Source organism: Peromyscus eremicus, chromosome 19, assembly GCF_949786415.1.
Source record: "Peromyscus eremicus chromosome 19, PerEre_H2_v1, whole genome shotgun sequence".
Classification (NCBI taxonomy): domain Eukaryota; kingdom Metazoa; phylum Chordata; class Mammalia; order Rodentia; family Cricetidae; genus Peromyscus; species Peromyscus eremicus.
This window is the reverse complement of record NC_081435.1, coordinates 52,082,200-52,102,114: the sequence shown is the minus strand read 5'-3', so window position 1 is coordinate 52,102,114 and position 19,915 is coordinate 52,082,200. Positions and strand designations below refer to the sequence as shown.

General features: G+C 45.5%; 1 protein-coding gene across 1 annotated transcript in view; it reads right to left on the bottom strand.

Moving 5' to 3' along the window:
- Positions 1-3,884: 3,884 nt before the first annotated feature.
- Onecut2 (one cut homeobox 2) overlaps positions 3,885-19,915 on the bottom strand; it is a 43,731-nt gene continuing 27,700 nt past the window's right edge. Inside the window, exon 2 of the mRNA XM_059246528.1 lies at positions 3,885-4,171. Coding sequence (XP_059102511.1) covers positions 3,885-4,171 — 287 coding nt within the window. The remainder of the gene's footprint in view (positions 4,172-19,915) is intronic.

The following is a 19,915-nucleotide window of genomic DNA, read 5'->3' as shown; positions in this document are numbered from 1 at the left end:
ATATGATCTAAGATATGTGAGACATTTACCAAGAGTTCTTGGAGGGAAATTCTTGCCTTTTATCTTCATGCCATCATCTTCAAGGATGTGGAGACCCAAATGCTGTTAATTAGTGTCAGTCACCAACCAAAGTAAGATGCTTGGTTCCTCAGTCTGTATTGAAGCAGAACCACCATTCCCGTTGGCCACAATTTACCTTAAGGACTCATTTAGTGTTTACCCAAGTTAAAATTCACCTGACCAAGCTGAAATGGGAGCAATTTCCAGAGGAAAATATAACTTTCTCTTGGTCATTTGACCAAGGGTCCAAGGAATATAAGCAAGGGACAGAGAGAAACAAGGGAAAAGTGGAAAAAAATTCTCTAGGCAGGACGGATTACAAAAGTCACACAGAGCCACATTCTCTAGAAATGATACTCCGTATATAGGACAGCCACAGTGAGCAAGTACAGAAGTGGGACAACTGATGATGTGGCTCTCCAGGGACAGGAACCTGGGACTCTCCCCAGGATTGAGCTACGTCCCCCCAACAACCCTGTCCCACCCCAGTGGCAGCTATGGTTGCATTCAAGCTTATCAATACAGATTGGTAATTACTACCCTGAGGACATCTGGTCAACCTATTGCGAAGGGAGCTGGACTTCCCCATGAGAAGTCCCTGGTGGGTCTGCTCACTTAGAAGAATCTAGACTACTCTGATGGATAGGGCATCTACGGGAAAGTGGATTTCTGGGTGTTCTACTCCACAGAGGATGGGAACGGACCACTAAGCATTCCCAGCAATGAGAGAAGATGAATTCCTCACTGCTAGCAGCAGCAGTAGCTCTGAGCTAATCTGGTAGAGAAACCTTGCTTATCATGGTTGAGGCATAGAATAGAGATGACTAAATACAACTAAAACTCATTTATATCATGAATCCATTCATCAACAAGTTACATGTAGAAACACGTAAACATGACTTTCACCCTTTCCCATAAGTTGACATAGAAATATGAATACTGCCAGACAACCACAGTGGCAAATTAACTCTGGAATGGCATGGAAAATGACAATAGCTATGAACTGAACATTCAGTGAATGGAGCCTATGACAAAAAGATGGAATGAATCTGGACAGCAAAATTTTGGGGTTATCACCAATGCAGGTTGGTTTATATATGTACTCATACATTTAATATATATATATATATTTATATCTTTCTTTAGAAATGCAACTTTACAGCTGATTTTTTTTTAAAAAGCTAATAGAAAAGTAGAAACTGGCAATTCTTTTTACATGTTTCCCCACCCCCAAATGAAGCCCTGTTACTATGTGGCAGTCACATGAAGATGAGGTTGTAAATTTCTCTATAAATTCTTTGGTTCTGTGGCTCTGGAGAGGACCTATCACCCAGACTCCTACCCTTGACCCTTGCTCCCCTTCCCTCCCCTAATGATGAGACTCTGAACATAGAAGCAACGAACATTCAAGAAACAGTAGTGTTTCCCATACTCTGCTGAAGAGAGAGGGGAACATCATTCAGTATCCCAACATCTCAAATTTGGGGTCCATGGAACCTTTGGGGGGGGATTCCATGTTGACTAAAAAGCCATAAAGCAAAAACTAAAGGGAGGCAATCAAATCAAACAAATGACCCTTTCCTTTTGTTGCTTAGAGAAACAAAATCAATTACCTTTGTACAGATCAATGACGCTATAAGTATTTTAGCCAGGCAAAAGAAGGTAATGAACTGAGACAAAAGGTGTGAGAATCCTCATCTTTGGTATTGTAGCTGTTGAGGTTTCTGTTGCTCTGTTCCATGTTCTTTTGAAAAACTGCATAGGCACAAATTAAAGACAATCTTCAACTTTAAGATTACCGAGTGAGTTGTCAAATGAAGCAGCAGCCACTGAGGCTCTCCTGTGTTTTGATTCTTGTCTCAACCCTTTCTTTCAAATCTGCTTCCAAAAAAAAAAAAAAAAAAAAAAAATGTCCCAAGAGGTCTGTTTGAACACAGTGCGTCTTCGGTGTTTTTGTTTTGTTTTGTTTTGTTTTTATTCTAGCGTGCTTTTCTTGTTGGTGATTTCCAGTGATTGATGGAATCATTTACTCAATTAATGGGACAGTTCCGTTTGTTGCAGAAGTAGGTGCAGAAAAAGTTTCTTTGGTTTCAATAAGTAATTCATACAAAAGTCAGTCTCAAGTGTCTGTAAAGAATCATTGCAGCGTTTGGCTTGCTTTGAACACCCCACGGTGCCCACCTGGGGCCATTCACTGGTAAATATGCACATAGTGACCTTTGTAATCTCCCAGAGTTCTGTGGGCCCTCTTCCACTCACTATGGAAAAGAGACAACCAGGGCTGGCATGGCAAAACCACTGCCTGGATGCTTGGTGAATGTCATTGGTATCGCTGGTTGCTCAGCCAGAGGGTGAGCCCAAGACAAGAGCCGCATGCCACTAGGAGTTACAGAGGTGTTCTGATCTCTAAAAGTAATCACAGTATTTGTAGGCTAGAAAATGGCAGGTAATAAATGTCTTTGGTTTGCAGTATTCTGCTTCTTTGGTGTGCTGTGTTCTCTCCAGATTCAGTCGGCTGTTTCACAAGGATGAATCAACAACGGAAGAGATTTAGGAAGAGGCAACAGGATGTGGCTTATTAAACTGTTTCTTTCTAGAAAACAATAGAAACATCCCCACCGATGGGATAGGGCAGGGACAACACAAATCAGCAAGGATGAGAATGAACTGCATGGTAGCCGGAACGCACATAGGAGGAACTGGGTGGACTGGTAAATCAAGGACATGGCAATGATCTAAAAAAAATCTAGATCTTCTTAAACGATGCATTTGCTCCTGTACTGTAACAGTTAAAATTGGCCTCCTGAGTGTGCATCTGCATTATGTACAAACAGAATTTGTAACAAACTGCAAAATGTGCTTGAAGCCATATTCCCAATGATTCCCTAATGACTTCACAACGGTGAAGACGGATGTAGACCGCCTTGCCAAGCTGGATGCATTGAAACCAGAACCTTCCTTATTTCTGTTTTATCTTTGTTGTGCTTGATACTTTGAGCTCAAGTGAACTGACTTTTTCCCCCCCTCGACGGATCCAAAAGACCACATGAGATTTCCAGGAGGTAAGGAAAAGAAAAATTGTAAACTGAAATCAACCTAACGCTTTCTAAACTATCCAGTGAAAAGATGCCTGAGTTGGAAAAAACAGGTCCTTGGATTTTTATTGATTTTCATATTTAAAACTTGTGCTCAGTAATTACCATTCTGATTTATTTATTTTTTTTTTGTAATGTTATGGCTGAGAACTTTTGTGTATTGTGATATAAAGAAGCTAAGCACTTGGGAGGCAAATGAGGTCTTTCTTGTTGTTAAATTCTCTTCGTGATGTAGTGTCTTGGAATCCTAAGCTGTGTCTTGACACAGGCCAAATTCCCACTATTGCTCATGGGCAACGGAGACAAGAGGTTGACTGGGCCTGAATGGGATGGTTGACGCTTACATCAATACTGAGCTTGGTGGACACCCTGATGTAATTAACTCCCTCCAAGAAGGCCCCATTTGGATCTCTGGGATGCTTAGCATGCTCAGAGGATAGTGTCTGGTTCAAAGAGATTAATTTTCAGCGTGCACTTGGACTCTGTAGCCATTTAAAACAAAGCAAAACAAAATGAACACCTGGCCTATGATTACAGCTAGAATAGAAGTTTCAGGAGAATTGTGCTTTCAAGTCACCAGTGAAGGGCCCCAGCTAAGAATCGGATGTCTTTGTGATTTTTTTTTTTTTGGTTTTTTTTGTTTGTTTGTTTTTGGTTTTTATTGATTTACTTTTTGGTATCTGTTGTCCTCATTGGGAGGTGACTTGTGCCCAGGTGAGAGTCCTTGGATCATGCTTTGGTACAAGTGTTGGAGGTGGAAGAGGAGCCCCCCGCGCTTAGGTCATCTTGCCATTTCTCCAGGCTGCGGCGCCGGGCATTCATGAAGAAGTTACTAACGGTGGTCAGCTCCAGCCCGAGTTGCTGGGAGATGGTGATCTGCATTTCTTTCGAAGGGCGCTTGTTCTCCTTGAAGATGGCGAAGAGCGTCCGGCGTTGGAGGTCCGTGAACACCAGGCGGGATTTCTTCTGGGAGTTGTTCCTGTCTTTGTTAGGTTCTTGCTCTTTGCGCTTGCACGCTTGAGGGAAAGACAAGAGAAGGGAAAGGAGTCAGTGGCAGTGTGAGGACCCAACGGTGATTCGGTGATCCTTTGAAAACATCGGCAAAGTCATAGAGGGGGTGGAAACTGTTAAGTTTTAGTGTGTAGATTACCCGACTGTCAATAGCAAACCAACCCAGTTTGTCTTGGTGACGGAAGGCCTCAGTTAGCAAATGGGGAGCAGGAGAAAGGAGAGCCAGGGCTGGCTGCTCCAGTCTGATTTGGATCTGACTCAACTCGTTTTTCTCTTTTATTCCCACCCCCTCTGTACATGCTTAACTCTGTCTCTCTCTCTGTCTGTCTCTCTCTCTCTCCCCCTCTCCCTCTTTCTCTCTCTGTGACTCTGGTTGTGGTGACATAGGTGAAGAAGCCCGACACCAGGGGGAGAGTTGGTGAGGGGGTGCCCTGTGCACATTCAATAGAACTGTTCTCAGTTAAGCTGAAGTCACTCCTGGAGTTAAAGTTCACCCCTTCAAACACACAGGCAAGGCTTCAATTCACACAACTTCAAACATTGTGAATAGGAGGAAACACAAGGTGACAGATGAAAGCATCCTGCCCTGAATCCTGTCCATCCAGACATTTAAAAAGAAAACAAACAAATCTCAGTAAAGTCGGTTTAGCCTATTTTGGCCACTTGAAAGTGAGGCTGAAACAGGAAAACAGGTGTGTGTTTGTGTGAGTGGAGGGGGTTAGGGGTAAGAAATAAGCCAACGTTGCAATGACAGCCTTTAGGATCCTAAATATGTCTACTGCCATATGCTTGGATTTAGCAGACGTGAGAAGCTACGTGTGAATGACATATGTGACCAGGACATTTTTCTACCCATCAGCCCCTCTCCTTTAGTCTGCAGCTCCTTAGAAGGCAGTGACCAATTGCGTCTGATATTCCTAACTTACTCTTTGGAGCAGGGATATGGGTTATACTTGGCACCAAGTGGTGACAAATGGCATCTTGACTCAGGGAATTGGGTTCTTCCCTTGGAAACTCTCCAAGCCAGGCCTCCATTATCTGATTGCTCTCAACATGGTTATCTTTCAGGCTTCCTCAGAACATCTCACTGAGCCCTCAGTGCTCAGTGACTTTTCTAGCCCAAAGTGCCAAAGTCCTCCCCGCCCTCTGAAATCAACATGGTAAGCTCGGTCACTGCAATATCCAACTTCTGATACCAATTTGTCTTAGGCAGTATTCTGTTGCTGTGATGAAACACCATGACCAAAAGCAACTTGAGAAGGAAAGAGTTTTATTCCACTAACAGTTCCATATAACGGGTCATCCTCAAAAGCAGTCAGGGCAGGAAGTCAAGCAGGGTGCGAACCTGGAGGCAGGAGCTGGCGCAGAGGCTATGGAGGGGTGCTGCTTGGTGGCTTGCCCCTTGTGGCTTGTTCACCCTGCTTTCTTATAGCACCCAGGACCACCAGCCCAAGGATGGTACCACCCACCATATAGCTCATGATATTTTGCCATAGCAGCTGGAATGGACTTAAAGAGGAGTTAACTCAAGGACAACACTCAAAGGGAAAATCCTCTGGAAACTGAACCTCTCACCTAACTCGTGGATGCTCTCTATGTTTCCACACAGAGACAAAGAAAACTCACTCCTGAAGTAGACGAGATGTGTACCTTCCAAGGGCTGCCGGGGTAGAGGGACCTCTGATGGAAAAACTGCTGGAGCGTGTCAGTTTTGGTAAATAATTTCTTCCTGATTTGTTCTTCTCTCATTAAGAAGAAAAAGGAGGAGGAGGGAAGGAAGGAAGGAAGGAAGGAAGGAAGGAAGGAAAGGAAGGAAGGAAGGAAGGAAGGAAGGAAGGAAGGAAGGAAGGAAGGAAGGAAGGAAGGAAAAGAAATGAACTTCTTCTGAAAGAAAGCATAGCCACACAAGAACTTTTCTGTTGGAGGGTTTGTGGTTTTCTCATGAGGGGAGGTTCCCCGGCCATGTGATTTCAGACAGCAGTTACTGAGACTTCCTGCCACACCACCCTTGGATAGCTTCCCCGTGTACACTTCCTTGTTCACCCCCACCCCTGCCCAACCCACCAGGTTCTCATGGCTTGCTGGATTATGTGGGTTCCTGTCGGGTTGTCCTCAGCACATGCTGAGACTCTCACGCCGTATTTCGGGTCATCTATCAAAGTGGTTCTGAACTTCAGGGTGTGCAGAGTCATGTGAAGAGCACTTCACAGACACAGGTGTGGATGCAGCCTGGCTGGACGGTGGGTGGAGATTCTGCACTATACATGAGCTCCTAGGTGATGCTGTTCCCAGTGGTCCACATGCCTCAGTCTGAATTACTTGCTCCCTAAAATCTTCCAGGAGCACCGGCTACATGGAAAGCTCTGGGGTTAGAGGTGCCCGGGTTCAGATTCTGACTCCCACTTCTAAAGCTTGGGACCTCAGAGTACTTAAGCTTTCAGGGCCTGGATTCCTGAGTCCAATGAAGAAGTCACAGTGCCAGTCTCCACTCACTGGATTAACCCCAGCAACTTCGAGCTAGACACATCAGGCAGGATGATTGTCATTTTAAAAGGAAATAAGTGGACAAGCTTCCTCCTTGCCTTCCACAGAACAGCACCTGTTGCAAGGGGAGGGGCCTCTGTGCAGGGCGGTGTTCAGTCCTCTCCAGAGATTCTGTGGAGTACTGCCATTACACTCCCCACAGGTTTTTCTGAGATGTGGGAAACAATGTGCTTGGCCACAGTGCTTGGCACTGCCACATCGGGTTCTCAGATCCCAGCCCTGCCCCAGCCTCCTGGGGGTGGAGCCTTCGTCTGGAGGATTCTTAATAAATAGTGATGCGCAATTATCACCTGGTAGAATCTGAGCAAATAGCTTCTGTAAACATTGGCTGAAGTCCTCTGTCAACTCACCCTTCTCTGGATTAGTCACGTAGCCCTCAATTTTCATACCAATATTGATCACCCTTCAGATAAGCTTCTGTTTGTGTTTTTAGTACAGTGATTACACTGTGTGGGAGAAGTCCACATTGGTCTGTCAGATTATATTTGGTGAGATACAGACAGATTAGATAGATATTAGATTTATATACTTAGAAAAATATTAAATGCTTAAAATGTTCAGCACTGCAGAGAAATAATAGATCAATACTTTCTTTCTATGCTTTTCCAATTGCTTTCCAGAGTCACCAGATTACACATCAGTAAATGCAATGTTACAGTCAATGTACACCAAGCCAAGAAAGCCAAAATAATGAAGTAGCAGGACTGAACTTGCTCAGATTATCAATAGCTGGTAGTTGGCAACTCATGATTTTTACTCACAAAGTCATCTGGTCAGTGGTCCAGGTGTGGAGAGCATGTATCTGTGGAGTGCTCAGCCATAAACGGGACGTCGGCATTGTGGCCCTCCCAGCCAAGGGTCCGAAAACATAGCAAAAGAGGGAGCAGAAACATTCTAAGAGCCAGAGCTTGGGGGAAGACTAGGGCAAAACAGTGTCTCTGGACATAAGACAACTGTCCTCATGAGTTCACAGAAGCTGCAGGTGTCCTTACAAGTGCGAGCCAGCCAACATACCAGCATGGACGGGAAAAGGGCTCTCGATCCCCATCTCAAGCTGAGGAGCTATTGACAGTTGATGGCTGCCAAGAAAAAAAAAAGGCAATGAAATGATTCCTAAGGATACTCTGCTATACTCATAGATTGGTGCCTAACCCAATTGTCATCAGAAAGGCTTCATCCAGCAACTGATGGGAGCAGATGCAGAGACCCACAGCCAAACATTAGGTAGAACTCAGGGAATCCTGCAGAAGATGGGGAGGAAGGATTGTGGGAGCCAGAGGGATCAAGGACACCATGAGAAAACCCACAGAATCAACTAACCTGGGCTCATAGGGGCTCACAGAGTCTGAACTGACAACCAGGGAGCCGGCATGGGCCTGACCTAGTCTGTCTGCATATATATGACAGTTGTGTAGCTTGGTCTGCTGATGGGACTCTTAACAGTGGGGGCAGGAGCTATCTCTGACTCTTGTGCTGGCTTTTGGGACCATTTTCCTCATACTGGGTTGCCTTGTCCAGCCTTCAACTTGATATGCCATGTTTGGTTGATATCTATGGGAGGCCTGTGCTTCTCTGAATAGAAATGGAGGAGCAGTGGATAGAGGTGTAGAGGGGAGAGGATGGAAGGGGAGGGGAGGAGAAGGACTGGGAGGAGAGGAAGGAGGGGAAACCATGGTCTGGTTGTAAAAATAGATAGATAGATAGATAGATAGATAGATAGATAGATAGATAGATAGATAAATAAATAAATAAAATTTTAAAAAAGAGATAATTTTCTTTAGTGGTGTGATAAGTTGACCATGCTTCAATGGATGGCCCCTCAACCATGAATATATGGGCAGCGTTGATTGGACTCAATGAGCTATAAAAAAAAATGAGGACATGAAGTTGGGAGAGAGATATAAAAGGGGGGGCATCTGTAAAGAAATGGAAGTGGGGATAGGGAAGGTTTATGATTGAAATACATTGCATGGACATATTAAATTCTCAAAGAGTAAATTAAAATATTATAATAAGCAAACAGAAACAGAATGAAATAAAGTTTTACCTGCTTTGAAAACCTAAAAAAAAAAAGTCAACAGATGGAATGGCAGGTGGCATGAGGCTGCGGATCTCAGTATTCTTAAAACAAGCCACAGAGCCAGCTATCCCCAGAGACACAAGTAGTCTGTAAATGGTTCAGGTATTGTTAAGATATTATACTCTACAGTCAATATGTACTCATTTCTGAATGACTAGGGAAGTGCCAAGGGACTCCTTACAACGGAGGAATGTGTCGGAGACCCCAGATAACAGCAGATGTTCACAGGCCGTGTTGATGGAGTCTTGCCACAGCCTAATGCTGGCCAGTCCTGTCCAGCTTCCAGCTACCTGAGGGGAATTTTGCAATGGATAATGGTCCAATCTCATCCTGACTAACAGATCCATTTCTCTTCCCCCCTTTTCTAGGAAGAAAAGCCGGGAGAAGATAGGTGAGCTAATGGATATTCTCCAGGCTAGAGAGACAGGTGGGAATCAGGAAGCTTCAAGCCATTTATGACTGTCCCCTCCTTCCCTCCCCCTTATGTGGAGCATAAGGAAGTCCTAAAGCCCCTTTCTACCTCAAAGATGGGCTTAATCATCTGTTTACCTATCCATGGTGACCTACTCATGCCACCACGCCTTTTCCCTCTTTCCAGAAGGAACTCCATTGACTCAGCTTGGTAATTTTGGACAGACAAGAATCCACAGGTCTGTCCATAACCTGTGACTGATAGCAAAGAGCAACAGCCAACTACCTACCTACAAATGCAGGCTCCTTACCAGACTGAGGTTTTAACCATTTGTTTCTAAGGGAGGCTCTGGGCCAGGCACAAGCCAACTCTCACATCTCAACCTGTCAACTTGCCTTTTACTGGGTCATCACTTTATTTGTCCCCTGGCTGTTATCAGGAATATTGATAAGATAAAGACACTGTAAAGCCCAGGATGTGATACTTCCCCATAGCTGATCCTTCTTAACCTGGAGGGAGAGATCAACTCTTTCCTGACTGATTCTCTTTCCACATCTCTCCATCCCAACTCCTGGTACAGCCATGTCTCATTTGCCTTGGGGTGGGGGCTGCTCCTAGAATTCTGGGGTCTCAGTTGTCCCCTGATACTCAGGTCTTAACTTTGCCCACTGGTCACCACAGGCAACGTGCAGGAATGTGGTCAGAAACCTGAGGCAGAATTTATTAAGCCAGAGACAACTTGCATCTGTGGAAGGCATCAGGAGTGTGTGTGTGTGTGTGTGTGTGTGTGTGTGTGTGTGTGTGTGTGTGTGTAAGACTGCTGCAGGAGGCAGGTCCAGGTGGGTGAGGTCATTCGGGGTACCACACTTCTCCTAGACTCCTGATCTATCCCATAGGTTCAGTGCCTTTAGTTTCTTAAAGCATCTGAACATTGCCTTGTTTTGCTTTTAATATAAGATCCACATAGTTCTGGCTGGCCTGGAGATTGCTGTTTCAACAAGGTTATCCTTGAATGTGTGGCAACCCTCCTGCCTCTGCCACTTGAGTGCTGGGATTCAGCAGGAGCTATCATGCCTGCTCACCTGAACATCCTTTTCCTCCTGTAATCTTTGTCACAGTCATGGAACTTTAGGGTCCTTGTCTGGCCAGAGGATGTCACTGCTGCGGGCTGCAGGAATATATCCTAAGAACTCAGCTGGTTATGGCAAAGTCACTACCTGGAGGGATCAAGGAATTCCTCCAGAGGAAGCCAAATTCCAAGGAACTTTTGGTGTTACTTGGCTTGTTATACATCAGCTGTATTCTGTTATGAAAATCATGTGTGCCTTCATAGTTTTCCCAATTGACTTTTCCCTAAGAAGAGCTAACAGTGTGGACTGATCACTCTCTGGACAAACACACCCAAGGTATTTGGAGAACAGCCTCAGGGAAAACTTCCTCTGGAATCAGATATCTCCCTTAGCCACTTTCAAGGACTAGCAGTAATAACAGTCCACATGCAAGGCTCCTGATTTAAGGTAAATTCCACAAGGAGACACCGCCTAGGTCAGGTGGACGCTAAGTATAGTTTTACACAATTTAGCTCAGACCCTCCTTTCTTACAGCCTTATTAATTTTATAGACCTCTAACTCCTTACCTAACCACTTCTAGGAATATTTAGATAACCTTCTGCGCTGACAGCTATGCTCAGCCAGAACCCCAGTTCATGCCTCCCTGTAATTATCATCATTGGCAGCATCCGGCCAGGTCCATCCACAGATAGAGGAAAGTACCTTATCAGAGATACCTCTGTACTCTCTAAGAACAGACTTAATTGTCCAGACTACTCATTTGAGAAGGCCTGGAGGATGTGCCAATTAAGCCTAACTTCCTCCTTTCCCAAATCTTACCTCTAGTTCCAGATCTCCCTTTAACTATCACCAGAGGCATCTAGCTGTACACTAACGACTGAGTACACTTCCCCCTACCCTGCAGAAAAACAGCAGATGGATTGGACAGATAGGAGCCATAGAAAAAAAGAAGGCAGTTTTATTTTCTCCCATTGACCTAGCAACTTATAGATTTTTAACATTTTCTACCAATCACATTTAAGACTATAGTGGAGCATATAAGATCCCTCTTCTTAGATATTACCCAAATTTAGCCTTTAGTTAATTCATTTCCCCATTAGTCACTTCCCTTTGGGGTTGCAAATGATAATTAACAAATACTGCCCCTCTATGTGATTTTTATCACCCCTCTGTTTGACCCTGGAAGCCTGGTGGTCACTGCCTGAGGAAAATTCTTACCTGCCTTTATGACCCTGTAGAATTCAAGCATGGAGACCTTGCTCAACCAGGGGCTTGCTATTGCTTGGGTTTATAACTGGATTCCTGGGAGACTTAGGAGGAACATGGAGAACTTAGAGATGGAGAACAGAGAGGGATAAGGAGAGTACGTGTGGACAAGATGGAAGATGAGAAAGAGTCAGATGGGGAAGTCCTAGCTGGGTAAGAACAAGATGAAAAAGACCTAGATGAGGCAGAATTAAGATGAGAGAATTAAGATAGAACTTAGAGGGAACAGTAGAGAAAGGAGCTAAAAATGAGAGCAGAATATAAGCTTGTAACTGACACAGAATAATAAAGTATATGGACTAAGGAGTTTCGTGTACATAGATTCATTTCTTTTCTTCAAAGATTAACTATCAGCTGGTTGTAGATTCTTCCCAGACCCTGGGAGGGGACTATGGAGGGGCTGGACCTCCATAGTCCCCAGTATGTCACTTTCATAAGGGAAATGAAAAATGTAGAAAAAAATGAGGACCAACAGAATCAAAGTTAGTACCAAGATACTCGGCTGAACTTCCTTTCCACACGTTTTAGAGGAAGGTAAAGCAGATGTATGGATTCCCATTCACAGTTCATACAAGTTCAGGGGCCCCTCTTTGTTGAGGGTGACAGTCTGTAGACTCGGAAACTCCCTTGTCAACCTCCCCAGTAACTCCCCTCCCCGTGGAGTAGAAGTGACCTAAAGCAAGGCTCGAATCCCCCTGCAGAGATGCTCCACATTACCTGATTCAGACCCCCAGTGTGTGCCCTTCTTGTATCGGGCTGAGACCCTCTGTAAGCCTGGAGCTCTGCAACAGGGTTATTAATATGAAATAACAATAGAACCCCTATGTAGTGGCCTCATTAAACAGGAAGAGATGGGTTTTCATCCTTCCTGTCCTAGCAGCTTCAGGGGATGCGTGTGGAGAGAATTATACTGTCATAGTTGAGGCTCATGAATTATTTGCTGGAGGGAGTGGCCTGAGAAAGTCCTCAGTCCCAAGCAGCAGCAGAATGAATAGGGTCCAAGGGGATGCTAGTGTCTGGGGATGATGGTTTGTCCTCACATCTCTGATCTCCTATATTTCTTTTAGACTCGTTTCTGCTTCTCTTCAGTTCTCACTAATTTTTCTAGGACTGTCTTGTCCATCCTTGTCCTCTAAGAACCTAGCTGTCCTTCCTGTCCCTGCGACCGAACTCCCTCCTCCGACCCCCGCCCCCCCCACCCCCGCCAGCTCACGTGTCACCTCCAAGTACAACATTGTTTCCTGTGTTGATCTGGTGACACCCAGAGTCTTCATAAATGGCTTTTTCTTTTAACCCTTTCCCCTCTGAAACCATGAGTGCATGGACCAAAGAGGTTGCTACAATTTGTTTAATAAGTTTAAGTGTGTAGATGCTTGGTGCAGTCAATTCAGAGGCAGGATCTAGTGGGAGGGCCTGAGGTTATTAAGGTGTGCCATCAGAGTAATTAATGTCATTCTTGGAGGATTCCCATTGGTCTCACATGTCTCTTTCTAGCCTCCTGCCCCACTGTCTGATCCCTGTTTTCCTCTCACTTGTCATAAAGCCTTCAGCCCTATGGCTTTCTGCTATACAGGTCCTCATCAAAGCCATAATGACACCTCTATGTGTCACCGAATCACCAGTAATGAGTTCAATGTGCCCCTCTCCTTTGCAAAGTGCCCAGCCTAAGGTATTCCATCATAAAAAAAGAAACTAGAGGTCATCACAGAGAGCTGAGACAAGGCAAGAGAGCCCTGGCTCCACCAGCAAAACCCAGTTTCAGCCACAGATGCTCAGGGCTGGGTGATGGGAACAAGCCTGATGGCTGATAACGAAGGGCCCAGCTTTAGCACAATCAGCCTAGATGAAAAGTTTCTCCAGGCTCTGGGAACTCTACCAAAAGCCAAGGCTAGCTGTAGGAGGAGAGGGGATGACCCAACTCCAACCATACTAGATCACCCCCCACCCCCAGCTGACCCAGCAGCTGACTGCAGATGCTTGAGTAAGGACAGCTGAGATAAGCCAAGTGCGGCCTGGATCAGCAAAACAGCAGGGCCAAGCCACAGACTCCTGAACAGAAATAAATGCTGGCTTCTGCCACCTGCTCTGTGGTTATGTTATGCAACCTAATTGTGGTGAGAGATGGTGGACACGAAAGCCAAGAGCAACCTTTGCCTTTCGGCTCTGGGGGTGAGTCAAATGCAGGGTAGAAGCCTCATCTCAGAACCCAGCTGCGTCCAGTTCTTCACTGGCCACTGCATTACCTTCAGCCTTAGCTTTTCTTACTTACCGGGGACTCTAATGCGCACCACTCCAGGACATCAAGAGGCTAACTATGGGCTGAGGAAACGACTCGGTCAATAAAATACCTGCTGTGAAAACATGAGGACCTGAGTTTGGATCCCCGGCACCCAAGTTAAAAAAAAAAAAATCAAGCCCATTGGTGGTGTCTATGACCCCACTGCTAGGAGGACAGAGTCAGGAGGATTCCCTGAGCTCATTGGCTAGCCAGCTTAGCTCCTGATTCAGTGGGAGCCCCTGTCTCAAGAAACAAGGTGGAGAGCAACTGATACCTGGACTCAGCATCTCGCTTTCACACACCCATGCACACGTTCCCACATACACATGTACGCACGCATGTGCACACACACACACACACACACACACACACACACACGACGCTAGCTGTCTCATTCAGTACACAGATATTCAGTAAACGTGACTCTTGTTTTTCTTTCACAGAGAAAAGGGAAAGGTGAGGTTTAGAGTTCACGATCTGAAGAAGGGCTGGAGAGACCATTCTGTGGTTAAAAGGCATTTGCAAGTACTGGGAAGTGACCATTGGGAAGCCACCCAGGATGGTCTGCCACCTCAGCTCTGGGAGCTCTCTTCTGACCTCCGTGGGCACTTGCACACACGTGCTAAACACTCAATACAGAGACATAAACACACATTTTCAGAAACTTAAAAAAAAGTTTATAATTCATGATTTCAAATGATTTTCCACACCTTACTCAATAGCACGTGAACTTGCCATGGGGCTAACGGCAAATAAAAGTTTATGATTTTGTTTTCCTTATTGTCTCATTTAGTTCCCAGCTTCATGCAAAAGATAAGACCATGGTGTACTTTTTTTTTTTTGCCTGTATCAGAGGGCCTAAAAGGCTCTGGACCATGGCTGTTTCCTAAGTCACTGATTTATGTTCAAATACATTCTATCCGTGATGGCTCTCGTTAGCCCCTAAGAAATCATGCAGCCACGCTCTATTTACCTTGAATTCAGTAAATACTCCCTTGAAGAGTTCATTATGAACTTGCCAGGACAGTGGGTGGAGGAGGGAGAAGGAAACCATCACCGGTGTGGATCTGTCAGCATCTCCAAGTCTATAGGTCTGAAGCTTGCAGGAAAATCCTTTTCCTTTACAGCTGAAGAGCTGGAGGCCAGGGATTGTCCAAAGAGGGGAGAGAGTGACCTTCAGCAAGGGGGGACATCCTGAGAGAGACCCAGGAAGACCGGGTTGGAAACACCAGTGGCAGAAAGTTCACATTTGTGCCACTGGTTTTTTGTTTTGGTTTGGTTTTTGGCACAGTCTATGGGCTTCTGAGTAAAGAAGAAAGGAAATGAACTCCCTTCCCTTCTGTGGCTTTCAGAGGTGACACTCCAACACAGACAGAAAAGCACACTAACCCTGTCTCTGGAACTAATTTGCACAGTCAGGAGTCTACAGGGAGAAAGAATAAAGGGATCCCCTGCACTCTAACAAGGCAGCAAGTAGGACTCACACACCGGGCTGGTACATATCGAGTGTTCGGTCGGCCATCAGTGCTGGTAAGCCCCAGTCCTGCAGGCTGCTTGGGCCAGCAGAGGGACAGGTGCCAGCACACTGCTAAAAGGACATGGGGAGAAGAGGCTAATGCACAGCAGACTTGGTGTCGCGGCTCCAAAATGTCGCGATGGCTACCAGGGGCCAGTTGAGTTCACCTGGGTGAAGGAAGGGCTCACTTTAGGCACAGGGCAATTTGAAAATCTTTATTCCATTGTTTTGTGCTCCCTGAATTTAAGGAACTATAAACAGTTTGGAAGTTCCTGGCTCATCAATAAGGTGCTCTGTGGTCCAGATGACCACAGACTCAGTACTATGAACTTGGTTCTCAAAAGCTAAACTCTTAACCACCTCCCTTCTCCCAATACCCTTAGTCAGAGTCAGATGGGGAGCATACTGGCTTTGCCTCAAAGGAGGAAGCTGGCTTTCCTTCGAAACTGTCTCTACAGACCTGATACCAATCCACTGAAGTGGCCGAGCCAGCCATGTCTAAAAAAAATCTCTCTGGGAGGCCAAGAGAAGAAATGGTGTGCAACAAAAAATAGCCATGGGGAGTTCATCATTGTTAGAGTCCCTTCGTCTCACACTCTTCTAATTGTGGGTCTAGGCAAAACCTTGACGAGGAGAAGAACCTCAAACATTTGTCAGATCATCGCTGGCGCGCAAGGCATTCGATGTACTAACCTCAGAGCTGCAGCAGCTCAGTCTATGAGAGCAAACACAGGCGGGAGGAAAGAGGAGCTAGTCAGGAAGAGAGAGAAGAGAAAGAGAAGGAACACGGGAGCTGGAGAGGGGCTGAGGAGTTGGCTCGCTTAGGGTGACTGTGCTCACATAGTCTGCCGGCTGCTTTGTCTAGCAAACGTGAGCTCACGAGCCAGCCGGATTCCCAGAGCCCCCATAAAAACAAGCAAGGCGTGGTGCTGCACACTTGCAATCCCAGTGCTGAGGATGCAAAGACATGTGGGTTCCTGAGGCCTGCTGGCCAGCTGGCCTAGACTACATTCGGAATTCTAGGCCACTGGGAGACCCTGTCTTTAAAAAACAGGTGTACGGCACCTGAGGAATGACACCCAAAGGTTGATCTCTGGCTTTGAAATATATGCACACACATGTACATGTATACACACAAACATTCTGGAGTCTAATCAGTAGGGGTCTTAATGTCAGTGATCCAGAAGACCAAAGGGTCTTGGTGCTGCCCATGCATATCTATGCTGTGGTTTGAGCTGAGCTACTAACCCAGGACACATTTCTTACCATGTGGGTGTTTCTGAGCTTACCCTCCTCTGCTCTTTTGGAAAATGTGGGTGATAGATTGTAGTGATATATTGTGTACCCTAATAAACTTGCCTGGGGATTGGAGGACAGAGCCAGCCACTAGATTAGACATAGAGGCCAGACAGTGGTGGCACACACCTTTAATCCTATCACTCGGGAGGCAGAGATCCATCTGGATGTCTGTGAGTTCAAGGCCACACTGGAAACAGCCAGGCAGTGGTGGCACACACCTTTAATCCCAGTGCTGGGAAGCACACATGCCTTTAATCCCAGGAAGTGACATGGCTGGGTGGAGAAAGGTATGTAAGGCATGAGGAGACAGGAACTAAAGCAGTACAGCTGAGATCCTTTTGGGTGAGGACTCAGAGGTTTCCAGTCTGAGGAAACAGGATTGACTGAGGAGTTGGCGAGGTGAGGTTGGCTGTGGCTTGCTCTGCTTCTCTGATCTTTCAGTGTTCACCCCAATATCTGGCTCCAGTTTTTTTTTATTATGAGACCATCTAAGATTCGAACAACAATAGATGATGAGCTTCTGCTCTTTCTTCACAGCCCAGATCCTCCACTTTCACGTGAGTGCTGGGCAGCTTATAAGCAAGCAATGTTCATTTCTCATCCAGCAAAAGACAGGCTGCACAGAGGGGCTGATCTCACTTCCCATCCCTCAAGTACAGTCTTTGGATAACACCAGCTCTATTTCCTGCCCTTATCTTTTACTTTCAGTCAGTCACTGAAGGTCTTTTCTTCACCATCAGCTGGCTCCTGCGGCATTCAGGCAGCATGCTGCATGCGGATGCTCGCCCTGAGAGGAGGTATGCTTTCAGCTTCCGCTTCCCTTTCAGCAGGAGCTCCAAGAGCAGAAACAAGAAACACTGGAAACTGGGCTGCTAAAGCCAGATGGTCTAGCCTGGCTGCTAAAACCATGAAGTCAAAGACGTCAGGATTTAGAGAGCACTTGGATGAGTTCAGGAAGCTACAGCTCCCAGAGGTGACATCATTTCATCTGGTCCTAAGCAATGCCAAGGAATGGCAGAACTTTGAGAATCTAGCTGTCCCCCCATGTGATCCAGGAAGGGTTTCTCATTTGCCTACAATGATAATCTTTGGAGAACCCACTCTTCGAAATCACACTTGCTGATCATCCACTCGGCCTGGGCTGTCCTGAAGAGATCTCTAACTCTCTACACAGCTCATAGCCAGGGATAGCATTCCTCCAAGCCACCCAGAAAGCCGGGAGCTTCAGAAACAAGTACAGGAAGGACACCTGATTTCAAATGGCTGGAAGATCCAGGGTGGGTGCAACTTCTCACTCACATCATTTCAGAGACCGAAAAGTAAGCTGAAACTTAGCACAGTAAAAACTATAACTGGGTGTGAAGGGAGGGATGTCCACACAGAAGGAGGTGGCAGAGAGGGTAAAATAACAGCAAAGAAATCTGAAAAATACACAAGGAATCATACCATTATTTATTTGTCCAAATTACATACAATACATATAAGTCTGTATACGCAAACAAATATACGTAATTTAAATGAAGTTATCCCACTTGGTCTAATAATACTCATTTCAATGACCATATACTACCAAAAAACCCCTGCAATAACAGATATGAGGTTTTGGTCAGGAGAAAACAAAAGACTCTCAAAACAATATAGTCTATGGCTGTTGCTCTTAATTGCCTCCCCAAGGTTGAAGATAAGTCTCCATTGCTGAAGACACCATGCATTTTGAACAGAAGACCCGGAGATCTGAGTTGGATATGAGCTGAAAGCCCCTCCCACACATACCCCAAGGACTAGCTTCCATCATATCAGAAGGTGGTATGCAGACTTCCAAGGTAGGGAAGCAACCAATAGCCTTGCCCAGCTACAATGCCTGTGAACCACAATTATGACCAGAACGGCATGATAACCTGAAGACAGGAGTGTAATAGTGGCATTCATACCTTGGTGGTAAATAAAACTCTTTTGGTCTTAAGGCTTGCTTAACAGGAGAGAAATCATGCCTGGTGCTAAAACATGCCTGGTACTAAAAACCTAGTCTGCCAGCCAGGGCTATTAAGGTCATGGATCATAGAGGGAGAACCCTAAGACTTACACTTTACTAAACCAGAATAGTCTCTAAATACATTTTTGTTTGTTTGTTTTGTTTTTTCAAGACAGGGTTTCTCTATAGCTTTGGAGCTTGTCCTGAAACTCACTCTGTAAACCAGGCTGGCTTCGAACTCACAGAGATCCGCCTGTCCTTGCCCCCTGGGTGCTAGGATTAAAGGTGTGCACCACCACCGCCCAGCACAAATTTTAAATATCTACCCTTCTACTCGCAGGTAAGTGGAGCTCTCTCCCCTCACCAAAGACACTTCTCTTTCCTTGTAACAGAAGGATACCATTATAGAGAACCATAACTGGTGAAAGTGCAGAGGACAGGTGATCACAGGGTGTCCAGCCCCGGGGAATAAATCTGCAACTCAACTCCTGCACCTAAAGCCCAGGGAAGATTGCAGAAGGGTCAGAATGAACGGGAGAGCCAGAGGATCGGGAAGGCTGCTGTGAGCTTGTGTCTCCCAGAAATGACAGGGAAGCTGCATCCACGAATTCCCAACAATACGGATGCCTAAAGCAGACCTGAAGAAGTACAGCACCAATAGACACGCTCACATGAAAAATCTCATGGTGCCCTACCCACAGACAGAGAACTATATAGGCGAGTACAAAATGCTGAAAGAAAAAGAAATAGTCTTCTCTGGGGCAAGCGCCCTAATTGGCTACCCAATACCAAGTGTTGGTATTTAAATCATATACATACAAGCAACACTAAACAGACTAAGCAAGTTATACTTATATATTTAGTTATGTGTGTGTTTATGTGTGTGTATGTGTGTGTGTACAGTAAAAGAATAAACATTTAAAAACTGCAGGAAAATAAGGAGTATAGTAAGTAGCATTGAGGCATAAGGACAGAAACCACAATACTGGACTTCTATGTAGGTCAGCTGGTCTTTCCTGGAGGAACATAGTCTGTGTGCTCTCCTTGAAAAGAAAAATAATTTGAAGACGTCTTTCAAGTTACTAGGAGTTTAATGAAACACAAAAGCTCAGGAATTTGATACTATTCTCAAACAGTGGACGGCCAGCGTGCTCCGTGATGATCTCATCGCGAACAGTCTCAGGGGGTTTACGACATAACAAAGCTTGTTTTCTGGAAAACTTACACTAATGGGTCTAGAGGTGGGGAGGTGTGTGGATGGGGAGGTGGCTGGGTGGCCTCTGCTTTGGCATCTCAGTGGTCTGGAAAAAC